Genomic DNA, 19,994 nt, shown 5'->3' with positions numbered 1-19,994 from the left:
TTAGAGTATTTGGCTAGTATACATGTCCACTTGATAAGCCATTTCGTTGAGATGTGATTTATGGCCAGGTCACTTCTGAACAACAATCCATCTGTCCTGCACATGAGCTGCTTCCATCACTCAATCTCCACGGCGAACGGTCTCTACGTCGTGAGAATTGTATTGTTTTATTTTATTTTATTAATTTATTCGTTTATTCTCATTCTACGTGACTTTACCGAAAGAACCAAAGAAGAGGTCTCTTGGCCGTGTTCTCTCTGTTGGCTGCCACGCCACCGATCGTCTTTAGCACCTTTTTACAGATAGCGAAATAATGTTGCTACATCTTAGTTATTCCTCAAGTACTGTATGCTTAATGAGAAGGATAAGTGAAAACAAATCTTAGTGAAATCAAATTAAAGGTCACTGCAGTCCTTGGCTTTTATTATGTCAACTATAGTAACGTATATGAGATGCATTCTCCAAACTAGGAATACAGGGAGTTAATAAAGGTATCTATTATAAGTGAAATATCATGAATCGGCAGTTTCTGCTCTGTAGACAACACTGATAATAGATCCACACTTCCCACTTTGAAAATGTTATTTTAATTTTATTCCTCAAACTTCAATATGTCCCGCATGGCATTATCGACACACAATATCAATTTGAGCGTTCCAGCTGTTGGCCAGCACCTGAGGCGTGATTGTTTCAATTGCTTCTCTTTGTGTTTTGTTGAAAATCACACCAGCTTTTTGGGGTTTTTTGCATGTACTTCATTTTGCGCGTCTCTCCAGCAGCATACTGCACCGTTAAACATGTTGTCCAATTATAAAGCATTCTTCACGGATGATACCTTGATGGGCATCCTGCATATGTGAACCCATCGGTCCAAGTGTTTTGTTATTATATTTAACTTAATTGTTGTAATTAAAGGCCAACTTTTGAAAGATGGTCACAATATTATTCTCAGGTGCATAGCTGTGTGGAAAGAATGGGAGTATGTAGGTGGGGGGGGGGGAAGGTAAATATTTATTTGGCCAAAAAAAGAATAAAGACTTTATCTATGAAGTGCGTTGGCTCGGAGACTTGGCCACGCATTAGGGGATGGGGTGGCTCCGAGTAAAGTCTGGCAGGGGTCACGGGTAGGGAAGACTGATTGCTATCGGGCAGCAGTCTGAGTAGCACTCAACAAAGAAGAGTTAATTCCCAGTCATCCCCCTCTTGCCTCCGTGGGAGAACTTCAGAACACGGGGCTGTGCGGTGATCTTGTCATTGCTATGGAAAGCTGAATGTGTAACCTGGCAGCCTGCTCGGCTGAAGGAAAAATTATTATTATTATAACAGCACTAAATCACATTAAGTGGTATTACTTTTAGATATTATTCTCTAGGGAACCTTACCATATATATACGCTGCAATATGTCATGCTTAGTTGAATTGCTAATCATGCAAATGAACCAAGTGATGCATGAAAAACTATGACATTACCTATTCCTAGAACAGTGCTCAGGATGAATGTTCTCTTCTACAAAGCCATATTTAAGGCTTGACTTAATATGAGACGTGGACATGACTAAAGTCTTACTCAAAAACCCTTGCGCAAAGTTGGTGCAACCTAGTAAATGCCCTGTCGCTATCAAGCGGGAGGTGGGCTGAGTTTCCGGAGAGGCAGAATTCCACTTATCAAGTGCCTAAATGGCCAAGACAGTATGAAAGGTCACTTACAGTGAGGGAAAAAAGTATTTGATCCGCTGCTGATTTTGTACGTTTGCACACTGACAAAGATATGATCAGTCTATAATTTTAATGGTAGGTTTATTTGAACAGTGAGAGACAGAATAACAACAACAAATTCCAGAAAAACGCATGTCAAAAATGTTATAAATTGATTTGCATTTTAATGAGGGAAATAAGTATTTGACCCCCTCTCAATCAGATTTCTGGCTCCCAGGTGTCTTTTATACAGGTAACGAGCTGAGATTAGTAGCACACTCTTAAAGGGAGTGCTCCTAATTTCAGCTTGTTACCTGTATAAAAGACACCTGTCCACAGAAGCAATCAATCAGATTCCAAACTCTCCACCATGGCCAAGATCAAAGAGCTCTCCAAGGATGTCAGGGACAAGATTGTAGACCTACACAAGGCTGGAATGGGCTACAAGACCATTGCCAAGCAGCTTGGTAAGAAGGTGACAACAGTTGATGCGATTATTTGCAAATGGAAGAAACACAAAAGAACTGTCAATCTCCCTCGGCCTGGGGCTCCATGCAAGATCTCACCTCGTGGAGTTGCAATGATCATGAGAACGGTGAGGAATCAGCCCAGAACTACACGGGAGGATCTTGTCAATGATCTCAAGGCAGCTGGGACCATAGTCACCAAGAAAACAATTGGTAACAGACTACGCCGTGAAGGACTGAAATCCTGCAGCCCCCGCAAGGTCCCCCTGCTCAAGAAAGCATATATACATGCCCGTCTGAAGTTTGCCAATGAACATCTGAATGATTCGGAGGACAACTGGGTGAAAGTGTTGTGGTCAGATGAGACAAAAATGGAGCTCTTTGGCATCAACTCAACTCGCCATGTTTGGAGGAAGAGGAATGCTGCCTATGACCCCAAGAACACCATCCCCACCGTCAAACAAGGAAGTGGAAACATTATGCTTTAGAGGTGTTTTTCTGCTAAGGAGACGAGACAACTTCACCGCATCAAAGGGACGATGGATGGGGCCATGTGCCATCAAATCTTGGGTGAGAACCTCCTTCCCTCAGCCAGGGCATTGAAAATGACCCAAAACACACGGCCAAGGCAACAAAGGAGTGGCTCAAGAAGAAGCACATTAAGGTCCTGGAGTGGCCTAGCCAGTCTCCAGACCTTAATCCCATAGAAAATCTGTGGAGGGAGCTGAAGGTTCGAGTTGCTAAACGTCAACCTCAACCTTAATGACTTGGAGAAGATTTGCAAAGAGGAGTGGGACAAAATCCCTCCTGAGATGTGTGCAAACCTGGTGGCCAACTACAAGAAACGTCTGACCTCTGATTGCCATCAAGGGTTTCGCCACCAAATTCTAAGTCATGTTTTGCAGAGGGGTCAAATACTTATTTACCTCATTAAAATGCAAATCAATTTATAACATTTTTTACGTGCGTTTTTCTGGATTTTGTTGTTGTTATTCTGTCTCTCACTGTTCAAATAAACCTACCATTAAAATTATAGACTGATCATTTCTTTGTCAGTGGGCAAACGTACAAAATCAGCAGGGGATCAAATACTTGTTTCCCCCCTCACTGTAGATGTGTCTCTGTGGCACATGTTATCAGACACCACTGCCATTCCAGAACCACGCATCTCTCCATATTCATTCAGACCGTTCTGTAATTTGAATCCTTGCATCACAATTGAAAGGGTTTTATATCGGGCAATAATTTCCTTCTTGTTGATAGAATGAGTGCCACTTCATGGGAAGCCTTGCAATGGTTTTTCAATGGAGAGAGACCACTACCATGGGAACGTGGAATTTCACCATTGTCGCCAACAGAAATGAGAGGTGTCCTATTGTTGATTGAGTAGTGGGGGGAGGCACTTTGGCCGCCTGTCTTTTTGCCATGGCTCATTTGGGAATGACCAGTTTCAGCATTTTATAGCTGTCAAGGCTTGAGGGATGTTGATTTGTTTACCTGATAACAAAATATCTCCGTGCACTTTGGGTTCTTTGATTATAGGCAGTTCCTGATTCTTAAGCCACTTGTGTAAATATGCATGTCCCCTGCCCCCAACTGCTTGCTATCTATGGTACTGTATCGGCTTCCACGGCAGCAATAACATGGAAAATGCAGCTTTTTGATGTTAATAGCAAGCTTGATCTATGGCATGCCATTACACTGGTTTATGCCAGCATTGAAAGGGGAGCTTGAGTATTATTTACCACCACTGCCCTTCCTTTGCCATGTGAAAAGAGTTAAACAAAAAAGACTTAAAACGTAATCTGAAATCCTTAAGTTGTTTAAGGCTAATACTTAAATGTGGCGTTGTTTTGTTTTCTTTAAACTTTTTTCGTGTAAATTTTGGCAGCGTGGTGTAGTTCAGTAGAAAAAAAAGGTCAAATGAGCTTTTTTTATGTGCCCAGAACCTATGGAAATTACACATTTGCATGGTGGAGGCAAATCTTTATCTAGACTAACTACAAGCAGCCTCCCATAGTGGCACTCATTTAAATGGCCCTGGCCAGTTCTTTTTTTCTCAGCTTATTGTGACTTTCAAAAGTGTCATACTTTTTTTTCTTTGTAATTTCACAACCTTACTAGGTTGGATTTAATAGAGGAGTAAATAACCATCATGTTTTGATGGTTTATCCTTCAAAGATGTGTGATTTGATTGAGAATCCTCCTCCTCTCTGACATCTGACATGTCATATATATGAGCATTTAGCTTACACATACTCCACGCTTGCAAATGTGTGTTGTGTGTGCACAGATGAGTTGTACACGCAGATTCGCTTGGGAAGCCCTCCGGAGCGAATGGAGTACAAGTCGCACCAGTGGTTTGGAGCCACTGTCAGGACACATGGTGAAACTCTGCTGGTGAGTGGAGCCCTACTTGTTCACCGCACATGAGCAACCTGTTTACACACCTATGTTCTCCGTCATTTCCCAAGTAACTGATGCAATGCATGCAAGTGCAAAAACAACCATCCAGTCGCACCATGGCAGAGCACACAACCTGCAATAAAAAGTTTCCGTTTGGGTTCGAACGCAATGGGTTTTACCGTGGGAAGTCAACTGTTTTGTCATATTAATATACTGATTCATCACCACAGCAATGTAGAATTTCCACTCCTGACTCGAGGCCAACCATGGTGATGAGCAATATCCATACTCTTTGGTTCTATTCGGTAAAGTCACGTAGGTAAAAAATTAAAACAACAAAAATCATAACGTTTCGGCCACAACACAAGCGGCCTTCATCAGGTGAAGGGATCAGGCTGTCTCGAGGACAGCGCTGGAGTGAAACACAGCCACGCTCAGCGCTGTCCTCGAGACAGCCTGATCCCTTCACCTGATGAAGGCCGCTTGTGTTGTGGCCGAAACGTCGTGATTTTTGTTTTATTTATTTTTACCTACGTGACTTTACCGAATAGAACCAAAGAGTATGGATCCTTGCAGTCACGAAAGCTTTAAATCTAGAAAAGATGAGCAATATCCCCATGCTTAATTGATGGAGTGCTGTTCGCGTTGGTGCCGCTGTCATGCGCTGCTGGCCGCGTTGTGCCGTGCAGGCTTGTGCGCCCCTGTATAGCTGGCGCACATTCAAGAGCGAGGAGGCCGAGCAGGAGCCTGTGGGGACCTGCTTCCTCTCGAGGGGAAACTTCTCCAGCCAAGCCGAGTACTCTCCCTGCCGCACAGGTGATGCACTTGGAAACGATATTCCCATTGACCCGTAGGGGGAAATACGGAAACCATGCACGGCCGTTCTGAACCAGTCGGATTGTCGATGGAAAGCATTGACTCACAGTGGGATGATTGCAAGATCAGATCCCAGTTTTGGAGTTCACTTGGACCAGTAATCATCCCTCCCCAGGGTTCATAAAAGTAGCTTCACTTTGTGGAAAATAAGTACTGATCATCTTTTGGTGAGAATGGTCCCTCGCCATGTGAATGAGGAATTTCCACCACTGGCTTGGGTAAACTAAAGGAGATGAGTGCCACTCCACCCATTGAAGCTCATTAGCATTGAGATGCTTAGAATGTTTTAAACCTCATGCTGGCTCTGTGAAGTGGATAATGTTTGTCCACGTTGCAGCAATGATTTGGCACTTCCAATTTTATAGTAATAGTTCTTATTTAATCCAGAAAAGCATCAATTGAGTTACGAGACTTTCAGTAATGTCCTGCATGGAAATGTGAAGTCCTGCTTTGTTTAGTATATGAGTAAGAATTCGGCGTACCGACAGATAACCCATGCACTCCAGAATCAACATTTCCATAGGAAGTTAAACCGAGTACATTCGTCTGTTGCAAAGTACATTTTAAAGGTCACGTGATATCCTTCAAGAGTAGGCCACCAAGTCCATAACCCAAAACCCAAATTTTTAATAAACCCACCTAGAAATTACAGCTTGCTGTATGCACATTGAACTTCCTATGCACCCTACGTAGCCAACCATGTTAATCGGAGGTGCGAATGTGTCAATTGTACCATGTCGATGTTGTTATTTGTATTTTTTCATAGTTGTTCATACTTAACAAAAAGGCACTTCGGCCTTGCTTTTGACTTTGCAAAATTGGCAGCAAACTCTGGGGTGGTTCCTTGCGCGCATCTCATTTCCTGACCCCCGCAACAATCGGTGCTTGATTGTGAATGTGTCTGGCAAGTGTCAAATTAGTCAGCCGACCTAATGCTGAACCCATTGAAAAGCAAAACGGTGTTTTTTAAATAGCCAACAGCAATGACTGACCCACTGAAACATCAATCTTGTGATGTCACCGCATTCTGTCATATGTCAGCATTAGGGGCCATCTATTTAGTAGATACGCAAAAATCTGTCAACTTGACCCCCCCCCTCTCCCTGTACGCACGCGCACTTTTTACACCCCCCCCCCCACCTGCGTATGTACGCTTGACCGCCCCCCCCCCCCACCCCGAATCATATAGAACAGCCACGCAGAAACGATCAAGAATTAATTATATTAACGTGTTTAAGCAAACAGTCCACCGCCGGACTATCTAACTCATTTGAAGGCCAATGTAGACAAATTATTATCGAGGCTTCACACCCCCCCCCTCCCGTTTCCTATCCGTACGTACATTGTCAGTAGACCCCCCATACGCAAGCGTACGCATTTGGGTTAACCCCCCCTCCATGCGTACTTGCTAAATGTATGGGCCCCTTAGCCATTCGAACACGTTTCTTACTCTTATTTTAAAGGAAAGCTCCTGACAAAGGAAAACATTAGATACAGACACAACACTTCTTTCCATCCCGGTGGCAATGACAAAGTTCAACTGTGTCTCTGCCAAGAGTAATATTGCCCTCCTTGTTAACGCTGTACAAATATAGGAAGAGAGCATGTGTCGGTCTTTGTTGTGAAGGTGATGCAGAGTGTAGTTATACAAAAGTGAGAGAAATGTGTAAATATAATGTGGGCTTTAGTGAAAAACAGTTGCTATTCGCAGCATACGCACGATCTGTAGCTGTTTTTTTATGCTATGTAAGCAGCTTTTGTTGGCTGTGAATTGTAATTCTGAAAACAGAGTGTATGCGGCAGAGAGAGTTTATTTATTTATTTTTAAATTCTTGGAAAATAAAAACGTTCTTTATTTTAACTCTTCCCCGTGCTGGTGGCCTGAGGGTTCAGTGTGGGGGCTTCGTTTGGCTGAAAGCGGCAACATTTGTAAAAGTGTTTGTAGGAGGTCAAACGCACCTCCCTTAAGGGGAGCTTTTGAACCAGAACTGTTTATATAAGGTACATACTGTGCCGTATTGCTTTGAATTTCTAGTGACCAATAATGTTTTGGTCATTAATACCTTTTTTTTCCACCCAGTAATGGAATTCATTTTAAGGTGAAATGAGTACCACTTTGTGCAACCTCAACATTAGTTGTCCTTTGCAAGTAAACTCGCATGGAAATGAGCATTGTACCACGCTTATTTAAGCATAGATACACTCTAACATTGATGACCCTGTTGATGAAAATAATCTGGTCTGTCAGTATGCTAGCTACAATAAAAACATCACAAATATTGTCTTGATGAGAGAGAGATATTAGATAATAAAAAATCGTTAAGTGGCTAAAAATGTTAGGGTTTTTTTACCTGTAAAATCCCCACTGGAGGTTACCGATTTGGGATGAGCTAATTGAATAAAATAAAATAACCTGGCATTCCCAGGGAAACCACACGTGAAGGCAAATTACACTGATAATACATTGCAAATCTTCGTGCTCCGTTTCCTTCAGCAGCTGGTACTGGCAGTGGTCAGACGCGCATGCCGTCTTTGTGTGCTCCGCACACACCCTGCCTGGTTTACAGGCCACCGCACCTGGCATGTACAATGATTATTTGAGAATCGCTTCATGCCTTTACGAGGCGTGGGTGCCACCTCAACTCTCAAACTCATCTGGCCAGCAGCACGAGTGCTTGGGGTTAATAATAATGCCTTATCAGAGATGGGACCCTTCGCCTACACAAGTGTCTTGCGTGCGGCTGACATTTAAAGGTCCTCGTAATAGATGGGGACGATTCGTGGGGAAATGTGTGCGAGATTTGACAATAATAAGTCATGTCCGCTTGGCATTCTTCAGCAAAAGAAACGTCACAATTCCTCATGAATATGTTTCATCTCGTGGTCCTCTCTGTGGCAACGGAATTGCAACGCAGATTCTGCTCGCTGTCATTCGACAACATGGGTTTCGTAAGATACGTGCTTAAAGTTCCCAGTTGTTTCAATATAAACAGACACATGTCTATGCATAAGATGGCGTGCGCAAATTTTTCCTTTTGTGTATTTGTAACTCCATCTTAAGGGGAGATAAAAGTGCTCCATGAACACAATCGGAAATGAAATGGTGTCTTTCCATCTCTGCAGCCTTTGCTTTGTGTAACAAACATTCAGCAATATGAATTCAGCCACTTGACTCTTACCAAAGATATTGGGAGGAAAGTGACTGCAGTTGCACACAACAGAGAAGTGGGGAGATGTGCACAGGACATCCTGTGACTTCTATATTCTGTGAATCTTGGCTTGAAGCTTTCGTGACTGCAGGAATTCGTATTCTTTGGGTCTTCCGGTAAAGTCACGTGGGTTCAAAGAAAATAACAATCGATCGCAATGCCACCGGTCGTCATCCTCCTCCTGATGACGACCGCTTGCGTTGCCATGGAAACGTCGTACGCTTTGGTTATTTTTGTTATTTTCTTTTGAACCTATCTTCGTGACTTTGCCGAAAGACCCAAAGAATATTCTGTGAATGTTAAGCCACAGATGTTTATGATTGCATGCCGTTTGCTGTACGTGTGCATGTGTATTTCACACATGTAACCTTTTTTTCTGATGTGTGTGTGTGTGCAGGCAAAAGTGACCAAAATGGACAAGGAGTGTGCCAAGCCGGTTTTAGCGCCGACTTTACCAAGGTAATGCCCACCCCCCACATCCCCCGTGATAATATAGTCAGCATCCCACAATGTGGACCCTACACCATGCCCCCCCGAGTCCCGATCTGATACATTCGTATTGTTTCCTCGATGGGCAACGTTTAACTTTTGGCTTATAAATAAGAATGTAAAATAGGAAATGTGCGCACGGTCTTGTGGTCCGATAACATTCATTGTATTTGGTGGCAATCTGCAGAATAAATAACAACCCCCGCCTGCTACGAATGTGCTGTTGGCAATTTCCGGATGACAGCACGTCATAGTTTTTGAGGGCAGCTCCTAGACTGCCTGCTTGGTAATATCCTGCTGCCATTTACTCAGAGCAAGCCGCTGCCAAACCACATTGCCAGCAATACATGTATTGTACGTGGCAACGGTTCGCCATAGAGTTGAACAAATGACTCCGTGTGCGCAGACGTTTGTTATCCAACTCGCGTTAAAAGATAATTGCAAGAAAATACTCGCCTGCTTTGTCATTTGCGTGGCGGCATACTCGGGAATTCAACAGGGGACTGGGTGTGAGCCAGAAAAGTGGAGGCCATAAAATGCACTGGAGAATTTGGGATCCTGCCACTGCACACATTGTTAATGATGAGGACATATTTGTTAATGTATATGGTTTAAGTAAAAAAACTTAAACACAGCTTTATTTCAATGTGGAAAATAGAAAATTCACTTTTCAGTCAACAAGCCTTCCAAATGCATTGAGCAATGAGTGGTCAAGAGCACTGCAGACTCGGCTCAGATTACAAGGCCCCAGTAAAAGGCAATAAACAGAGGACTTTTATAACGTCGGTTTTCGTAGCCAATTTAATGATCCATAATTGCTTTTGGGTTTGGCCACGTGGTTGTATTATACCTAAAATGTGTGTCGTTAATTCTCCACCACCTAACAAGATTGCCATCTTTACAAATATATTATTTGCACGTGCCAATGTATCGATCAAATTCTGACCAATAAAACTCCTCACCGGTGGCTTAAGACTTCACATCAACATGGGATGAAGCTTTGCTTAAACGGCTTTGAGCTACATTGGGTACCTAATTTTGATTCTGCACTTTTTTTTTTCATTATAATTGTTAAATAACCTGTGCAGAGCTTTATTGGTCAGAATTTAATCGATGCAGTGGCACGTGTAAATACAATCATTATTAACGTGACAATCTTCTCGGGTGCTTGATGGTTACGGAGCACTCAATGGGTTAGCCCCACAATGTTTACAGGAACTGATTCATCTTTATACACTGAGGTCCCTGAGATCTTCGGTATGCTTTCGAAGTGTACTCCAAGGTCAAGGTTAATTTCCTGGGGTGATTGGGCTTTTGCCATTGCAGCTTCCAAGATTTGGATGCTTTGCCTCTTCTAATAAGATAATCAGAATCGTTAGATATATTTAATTATGTCTTGAAAACATATATTTAATTCTGTCTTGAAAACTCGCCTCTTTAACTGGCCTTTGCCCCCTAGTTCTGGCCATTTTACCCAGGTTACGGAAATTGTTTATTTCCATAAACGGTGCATTGGGATGTACGGATGAAATGCGCCTTACAAATGTAAATCATTATTCATTTATTAATGGCAAGAATCTTGACAAAACCACAACGTGACCTAACTAAAAAGCAAAATCCTGATCGACAGAGGATATTTCTGCATCGACATAGATCATGTTGTTTCCACAATGATTCTTAAGATGTAAAATAAATACAAATTATGCTTCCTGCCCGATGAATATTGTTTAATCTTCAAACTAATATTCCTATCAGAAAAAAATGATTTTTTTCATGTGCATTATTTACAAAACTCATTTAAGCAGTTTTTTCCTGCAGTAACGTGTTTACATTTTGTAATGGCTGATTGAACAGTGTTCCAAATTTGCTCTAGAATTGTTGTTCAACACAGAATGTGCATTTTTCCTCTATAATCTGTTGAATAAACAAGTTTAGTTAATTTTCCCATAGGCTTAAATTTCCTATTTTTTAGATTAAAAGTTATTATTTGTTTTGTCTTCCAGGCTGGATGGGTAGTGCTTGGAGGCCCAGGGAGCTTCTTTGCTCAAGGTAAGAATTGTAGGGTCAAATTCTTCTGCTAAATATTGTATATATACAAAGCTGCGGTTTCAAGATCCAATTATTTTATTCATGAAATTAAAATGTATTGCGTAAATTATCTCCATATGTTATGGAAATGTTATTTGTTAAATCTTACGGTTTCTCACATCCATAGAGCTCGTAACTGCCAACTTGAATCTCAAAATCTGAAATTTGCAATACATTTAGCGTTGAGTTTAAAAAAAAAACTTACAGTATTTATTTTTGTATTATCACACGTGAAATGCATTTGCTTAAAATTCTGGCACTTCATCTGCGTGAGATTTCCTTCCTTTGCTGGGGTGGGAGGGAGGGGCTGTTGGAATCGCTGTGGGTGGCAGTGCATGGTCCCTCTTGAGCACGAATAAAAGTTTGCAAAATGAAGACGCCGGTTCCACTGTGCTGACACATGGATACAATAAGACATTGTCAATGGGAGTATTACTCATTTAAGAGAGTTGGACGTTTGCTGCAAAAAACTTGATTCTGCAAATCTGTCTTGCTAGACCCAATTGTCTCGTGTACAATGGTGTGTGGATGTCATTATTAGATTCTCAGATTCGCAAACCATCACTCGAAATCCGGTCATCCTTGCGTCGGCTTTTGTTTTACCATTGAACAAAAACAGTCACTGCATCACGTGCTTTTAAGATGCAATTCTGTGGCCATATGGAAGTCTTCTTTCTTTGTATTAGGAAGCCACTGGAACTATGCACTTTTAAATCTAGATTGAAAACTAATTTCTTTAGAACTGCTTTTTGTGTTTAGTTGTCCTACCCGCACGCCTCCGGTTAGCGCAGTTGGCTACATATGGTGCGAAAGAAGTTCAACATATGTACAATGAGGCTCATTGCACACATTGCTGGCCTCACACCTGTTATGTATCTACAGAATTCTGGGAAAGTTGCCAGTGTTGACCATGCGTGGATGTCCTTACTTGAATCGCTGCATTGCTTAGTGATTCCCACAGAGAATAGGCAGATGTACGCATTATCCCCATTCTTTCCACATCACATATGGCCACCATTCACATGTTGACAAGAGGCGTCATTTGAATGCCTTATTCCTATTGCTCGGTGTAACTTGTCTCATTGTATCTTATGTGCATCCATAGACAACAGAGGGACAGGGTAAATGTGAGGTGTGCTTCATTTTTTCAGCGAGATTGCGGATGAATAACTTTTAAATAAACCTTCTAAATAAAATGCTGTGATTTGAGGGCTGGGTGAGTCTGAACACGTACACTTGGACTTATTAATTTGATATAAATGGCCTTATTGTAAATTATGTAATTCAGAGGTTGCATTCCATTCCTCCGGCTGAAGTGGTGGTGCAGTGATTGGTACAATGCATCTCTAGTGATCTGCATTCGATTCCTGGCCACAGCTACAATCAGTGGTGACTGATGCCTAAGCCGTTCCTGTACCTGTACTGACCAATGTGGTAAAGTATGGTTAAAAATACCCACAACTGACACAGCATAAGGGATGTAAATTGGTATTGTTATTCCATTACATCACCAAAACATTGCGTCAATAACCTCTCGTACTTTAATATTGTAAATAAATGTGAAATACTTTAATGTAAAAATGCACGTTATCCATAACAGAGAATTTACATTGTCAATGCACTGCTGGACGAGGGCCTCTCAGTCTATGGGGGTTGTTTGACTACTTCACGACATGTGCGGGTTGATGAAGGTGTGCTTATAGACATGGATGCATAGAAGTACAGTAAACGATATATATATATGGGGTGCCATATACCTCGACTACCTCACATGGTATTATACAGGTCGTTAGTTCAATCCCGACCCTGATACCTGTATATTTGGAGTTTGCATGTTCTCTCTCTCTCTCCTCGTGGTCGCGTGGATTTTTCTGAAGGTCCTCCGGTTTTTCCCACCCCATTTAGAATCAACATGCGTTTAGAGTTTTTGGCTACGAAACTTTTCCACATTGTAAGTCACTTCATTGAGCTAGCATTTGTGGCCAGTTCACTTCTGAAAGAGAGCTATTTTGCTCAGTGGGACCGACCTTTAGTTAAAAAAAATGTTTTTAGTTAATGTCATTTTCTGCATTGCACACTGCTGCCCACTTTTGTGGATAATAGATTTTAACAAAAAATAGTAAATTTTTATTTAAAGCTTTTGTGACTGCAGGGATTCATATTCTTGGTTCTTTCGGTAAAGTCACGCAGAAGGGGAAACAATAAAATAATAAAAATATAAAACAATAAAATTCTCACGACGTTTCGACTGCAACACAAGCAATCATCATCAGGTGTGAAAAGCACAGCAAGAAAATTTGAAAAAAGTGGCGGTTATTTTAAACGTTAGCACCACGGAGAGCGATTTGACAGTTTGTTCAGATGGACGAGTCCATCTATGTTTGGAAAAGAGGACGGGGGAGACGAAAATAATGGATGCGGTCTGAAAGCCACTGTAAGCGTGAACAATCAATTAAGACCCGAAATGGTTTATCAAATCCTTCCAATGATTGCTAAGCCAGAATCCATCTTTTCAGTTGAAATTGTCTGTTTGTATATGTGGATAGCCTCATGAACGAATCTCTCATGCTAGCCAGATGGCTTGCAAAGAACCTCTGTCTTGGAGAAGTCAATGTCATGTGAGCCTACTGAATTATAACGGTGATCTGTCACGGCCGAGGTGTTGGTCCTACCGTGTTTTAGGTCTGCTTTGAGTTCATGAATGCGGTCCGAGAGATGTCGTTTGGTTTCACCAATGTAACTACTACCACAGAGGCATATTAGTTTGTAGACGCCAGGGTACTGTATATCTGGAATCACATCTTTTACAGACGGAACCAGATCACGGATTTTATGTAATGTGTTGAATCGCACCTGGATCTTGTGTTTATTCAAGATTTTGGAGATATTTTTTGTGATCCCCGCAATGTAGGGTAAAGTGATGGTTTTGAAAGGCTCCTCAAGAGGGTCCTTCTTCATGGTTGGAGTGATAGCTTTGCGGATTGTGTAGTCGGAGTAACCATTAGCCTTAAGAGCTTGGTGTACGTGCTTGAGTTCACTGGCTATGTGTTCCTGGTCGGATATGCATTGGGCTCTATGGTGCAGAGTCTTGATGAGGGAATTCTTCTCGGATGGATGGTGGTGGGAATCCGGTTTCAGGTAAGCATCCGTATGGGTAGCTTTCCTTTAGACAGAGTGGCTCATTGAACCATCAGGTCTCTTTTTTATTAGGACATCCAAAAAAGGTAGCTTGCCATCTATTTCGACTTCCATGGTAAATCTGATGGCTGGGTGTATGGAATTGATGTGGTCGAGGAATTGGTCTAGAGCAGGCTGGCCTGATGGTTCAATGAGCCACTCTGTCTAAAGGAAAGCTACCCATACGGATGCTTACCTGAAACCGGATTCCCACCACCATCCATCCGAGAATAATTCCCTCATCAAGACTCTGCACCATAGAGCCCAATGCATATCCGACCAGGAACACATAGCCAGTGAACTCAAGCACGTACACCAAGCTCTTAAGGCTAATGGTTACTCCGACTACACAATCCGCAAAGCTATCACTCCAACCATGAAGAAGGACCCTCTTGAGGAGCCTTTCAAAACCATCACTTTACCCTACATTGCGGGGATCACAAAAAATATCTCCAAAATCTTGAATAAACACAAGATCCAGGTGCGATTCAACACAGTACATAAAATCCGTGATCTGGTTCCGTCTGTAAAAGATGTGATTCCAGATATACAGTACCCTGGCGTCTACAAACTAAGTTGCCTCTGTGGTAGTAGTTACATTGGAGAAACCAAACGACATGTCTCGGACCACATTCATGAACACAAAGCAGACCTAAAACACGGTAGGACCAACACCTCGGCCGTGGCAGATCACTGTTATAATTCAGTAGGCTCACATGACATTGACTTCTCCAAGACAGAGGTTATTTGCAAGCCATCTGACTACCATGAGAGATTCGTTCATGAGGCTATCCACATATACAATCACAGACAATTTCAACTGAGAAGATGGATTCTGGCTTAGCAATCATTGGAAGGATTTAATAAACCATTTCGGGTCTTAATTGATTGTTCACGCTTAGTGGCTTTCAGACCGCATCCATTATTTTCGTCTGCCCCTCCTCTTTTCTGAACATAGATGTACTCGTCCATCTGAACAAACTGTCAAATCGCTCTCCGTGGTGCTAACGTTAAAAATAACCGCCACTTTTTTTCAAATTTTCTTGCCGTGGTTTTCACACCTGATGATGATTGCTTGTGTTGCAGTCGAAACCTCGTGAGAATTGTATTGTTTTATATTTTTATTATTTTGTTTCCCTTCTACGTGACTTTACTGAAAGAACCAAGAATAAAAAAAATAGTAAGATACTTCCAAGAAATGGTTTTCAGATGTTTTGTTCTCATTTGTTATGGTAGTTTTGTGATAAGTTGGCAGCAATACGCACTACATACCATGATGGAGAAAGCTTCCTTGTGGTTTTCACGTGTTCGTTCTAGTTAGATAATGCTCTGCATGAACAGAAAAAACCCCCGGAGAATACGGGTGCTTGGTCGGTGAGACTGTGTTTATGGAGGGAACTCCCTTTTTTTTGCTCTGGTAATTGCCTTGAAAACAATCAGTTGGCTGCTTAAACAGTCCAGCCCGTGATAATGGAGGCCGATACTGATAAGGCATGTATTGTTTACAAGCCCCTGTCCCCATGCTCTTAAACGAAATGTGGAGCTTGGTTTAAATGTTTTATCAGGTGTCGATTATTTATTTTTTGCATCTGCTACTGCATACGATAATGTTGGCGTTGTGTTTTGACACCTTGCAGTGTAGCAGCCATTTGCTGCTACAGGTTTGCTTTCGGACTCCCATTAAATCGAAAGGCAGACATTACGCCTGCCTTTGTGTACTCTGAGACTGAGTGGTCCAAAACACAGTGTAAGTATGCATTTGTTGTACTTTCTTTCTGCAAGGGTTGGTTGTGAACATTTTGTTAGTGTAAAGTTTTAGTGACCTGGCTGGGTGGAGTTGTGGAGGAGTGTTTTTGACATATTAGCAGAAGGTTGAGAGTTCAAATACCTTTTGGGGGTTGACTTGGCCCATCATCCCTACAGTATCAATAAAATAAGTACCTATATATAGAAGTTAACATTATTTTGGCGTTGAAAACACTTGAAATCCAAATCGATCATGACAGAAATGTGTTCCTGCAATAGGAAAGGGAAATTTATAGCTCTGACTCATTACAACAATCACATATTAGCATTACCCAACACTTCTTTAAGAACATGTTCTTTGACTTAAAAAATGTAGTGAAATAAAAACATCCATGGATAACTTCTAGATTTAAAGCTTTCGTGACTGCTAGGAGTGAGCGCTGTCCTCCAGACAGTCTCGCCCCTTCACCTGATGAAGGCCGCTTGTGTTGTGGCCGAAACGTCGTGATTTTTTGTTATTTTATTTTCACCTACGTGACTTTACCCAATAGAACCAAAGAGTATCCATGGATGACATTTTTCCCATTTAACCTTTGACATTTCCTGGAACTTGCTAACGGCAATTCTGTGGAAAACAACAATCCGTTAAATATGTCTTGCAAGATATGTTTTTAATATATTATCTTTACCTTTTATCCCTATAACTGGGTTCCTGTAGGGTATATATGGCTGCTTCAAAGCAATAATAGGGCAAGGGGGGAGGATATGTCGGGTGGTAGTCGATCATTTACCACCCAGTCCACTTGCGTTAATGGCTCGCTTCCTGTGCTACCAGATAATTTTTGCAAATGAATACAAAAAACTCAATTTGCCATCATGTGCACATTAAAGTCCCTGTGACACCTTCACAAAATTAGGTCCTCGTACACAAATTTCACATCTCAAATGACAATTTGGCAACTAAAATACTAAAAAAGAAATATGATCCATTCTGGTGAGGAAGCTTGCCTGGCCAGAAAAGAAATAACTTAATGTATACATTTGAACGTCCTCTGTCAGATATTTTGTCTTTATTATTTTTTATATCAACTACTGCTTTTGAAAGTACTTGTTAACCGTGGGTGGATCTGCACCGCATGGCAGTCTGATGTTGTCACGATTCTAGTTGATGCAGGGGCGATGGAAACTAACTTTATGAAACATTCAAATGACAGATAATTACACTCCCAGTATAATGCACGTATCACAAACTTAGAATTCTAAATTGTTCGTTACATTTCATACACTTGAAATACATACAACAGTCAAACTCTCGAAGATCCCCCTAGCAGTGGAAAAGCTGAGTGCATAGGCTGTGCAACTCGACTGGTGCCCACTGAATGGAGTGGTTCAGGCAATGGCCTACGAAGAGGGGGGATAGGATTGGGTGCAGCGGGGTGGAGCGGGGGTGGGGGCATCGCTTTATTCCTAAGAGTTGCGGGAGAAACGGTCAAAAACATGTCCAGTCCATCCCTTGTTATAGACTTCACCAGTGAGTGATGTATTTCCTTTCTTGTTTACCAAATAAATGGCGTGTTTGTAACTAAACATTGCAATTGCTACTGCAGATGGTCAGCTCGATCCTGCTGGTGTCCGTTTTCTGACTTGACATACATTTCTGATGGTCGGTTTACACCTGACTACATAATGAGCTAATGCAGCTGTCATGGAATTCTAAGTGCCTACTGTGAAACCGACGTAAAGCACATCCATTACATCCAAACTTGCACGACTATTGCACCGGTTCTTCTGCAGTGTAACGTGTATGAGATTTCTCAAAAGTGAATAATGTGCATTATTTAGCAGATCTTTAAACGTGGGGACAATTTGTGGAGAACTTCACAAATTAATCTGGCTTAAACAGTAAACTTTACACTTTAGGAAACACTCAAGCACAGTCAATATATTTGTTCATGCAGCTCAGCCACGCGTAGGGGTGTGTGTGTGTCTGCGTTTGGACACGGACTTTACGGCGTGACAGTGAGCAGGATTGTGAACTAAACTATGCACATTGTCGGGGACTAGTGGGCAACCAGTGACACCTTACTGTGATTTTGTTGTAAAAGGCAAGTTGTAGTAATTGAATTTTAAGTCAAATTTTTTTTAATTTGTACCGTATTTCCAATAATTCATATACTGTGTATTGATTGTTTTTCTTCATGGTTGCTGCAAATATTTTAATCTGAAGCAATTGAATGGAAATAATCATGTCAACGCCTTGGGTTAATGTGAGGTCGGCACAATGCAATGCATTTGGAGTTCCTGACGACGCTCACAACCATTGTATAGTTTTGCTATTGCTGAAGTTAAATAAACCTAAAACACGTTCACTTGAGCAGGGTTAACGCGGAAAAATCAAGGAATCCGATAGTGTTCAAGTATTTTGGAAGTGCTGAACCTGGGATTGTTACGTCCAACAAATAGTCAACGGAGACTGATTACGTATCAAAAGTAACTCTCCCAACACTGACTGTGTACACAAACAACATAAATGTCCTGGTGATGATAAATTACTGTTTGTTTGAGGCCTCTTGGGGCCCAGCTGAATGTGCTTCCTGCCAGTGTCGTTCTCTGCTCCACGGATCGCCAAGTCGCTCTCAAAAGACCCTGGGGCCTGAGCAAGGTCGGATGGCGTCATGGCATTTGCGGTCATGTAGGGAACCAACTGATGTTCGCCACATTAAACGAAATTCCCTCTCCAGTTCTATGTGTAAGAGTATCGTCTGCTGAAGGCAATGCAAGTAGTGGCGTGATACTGTGGGGTAACAAGCTTTTCCCACCGTCTGCAAGAGTGCCCCATTGTGCGCTGATGTCGTAACCCAAATGCCAAATTTGTAAATTGCCTCCAACTAAACTACAAAATGGTTCCCTAAACCCTTCAAGTACGGACCCACAACTCGAGCTTGCTTAAAAGTGACTGAATCTCAGTGGGCTGTTGTGTGATGGGTTTTATAATTAGAGGTGTGGTATTCTCGGTTCTTTCGGTAAAGTCACATAGAAGGAAAATAAAAAAATAAAAAAATATCACGACGTTTCGATTGCAACACAAGCAATCATCATCAGGTTTGAAAACCACAGCAAGAATTTTTTTTTTTCAAAAAATTCTTGCTGTGGTTTAAAAAAAAAATGTATGTGGTTTTCACACCTGATGATAGTTGCTTGTGTTGCAATCGAAACGTGAGAATTTTATTGTTTAATTTTATTATATTATTATTTCCCTTCTACGCGACTTTACCCAAAAGAACCAAGAATACCACACCTGGGGTCACGAAAGCTTTAAAACGAAAAGAGGTGTGGTATTGTCTAATTTTGCAACCTAGTTTGCCATGTGAAACGCCGAACGTAGATAGTCCTACACTGCTACCAACCTGGCCATTGACATTTCTGGAACGAACAAAGGTCCCAAAAGCTCACTTGTTATGCATGGCGAGCAATGAAATGGTTGGAAATAATTGTATTTCTATGGGTTGAAAAGATACAAGCATCATTGACACATCGGTGTTACTAATTAATTTTTAAGTTGCGCATTGAGATTATATGATTTGCAAATAATTAAAATATGTTGAAATGATTTGATTATACAATCTGTCTCAATTAAAGTTCAACAATTAGTTTAGGTATTGTTGTTATTTTTAAAACAATTCAAATGCCTTGAAGCTAGGCTCGGTGCACTGAGACTCTCCAGGCTCTTCCATAGATTTTGATGTCTACATTACGGGGCTGTCAGTCCATCTCTTCATCGGATTGCAGAGTTTGGGTAAGTTTCATCTGGTTGTGTGTCGGCGTAGTGACAAATATGTGG

General features: G+C 41.6%; 1 protein-coding gene across 1 annotated transcript in view; it reads left to right on the top strand.

The window, feature by feature from the left end:
• LOC116944898 (integrin alpha-8-like) overlaps positions 1 to 19,994 on the top strand; it is a 124,636-nt gene that overhangs the window by 8,897 nt on the left and 95,745 nt on the right. Inside the window, exons 3-6 of the mRNA XM_032958791.2 lie at positions 4,456 to 4,562; positions 5,258 to 5,384; positions 9,051 to 9,112; positions 11,146 to 11,191. Coding sequence (XP_032814682.2) covers positions 4,456 to 4,562; positions 5,258 to 5,384; positions 9,051 to 9,112; positions 11,146 to 11,191 — 342 coding nt within the window. The remainder of the gene's footprint in view (positions 1 to 4,455; positions 4,563 to 5,257; positions 5,385 to 9,050; positions 9,113 to 11,145; positions 11,192 to 19,994) is intronic.

Source organism: Petromyzon marinus, chromosome 2 (assembly GCF_048934315.1).
Source record: "Petromyzon marinus isolate PM22_M1 ecotype Great Lakes invasive population chromosome 2, UKy_Petmar_22M1.pri1.0, whole genome shotgun sequence".
Classification (NCBI taxonomy): Eukaryota; Metazoa; Chordata; class Hyperoartia; order Petromyzontiformes; family Petromyzontidae; genus Petromyzon; species Petromyzon marinus.
Note: the sequence above shows the minus strand (reverse complement) of the source record. Positions and strands in the feature narration are given on the sequence as shown.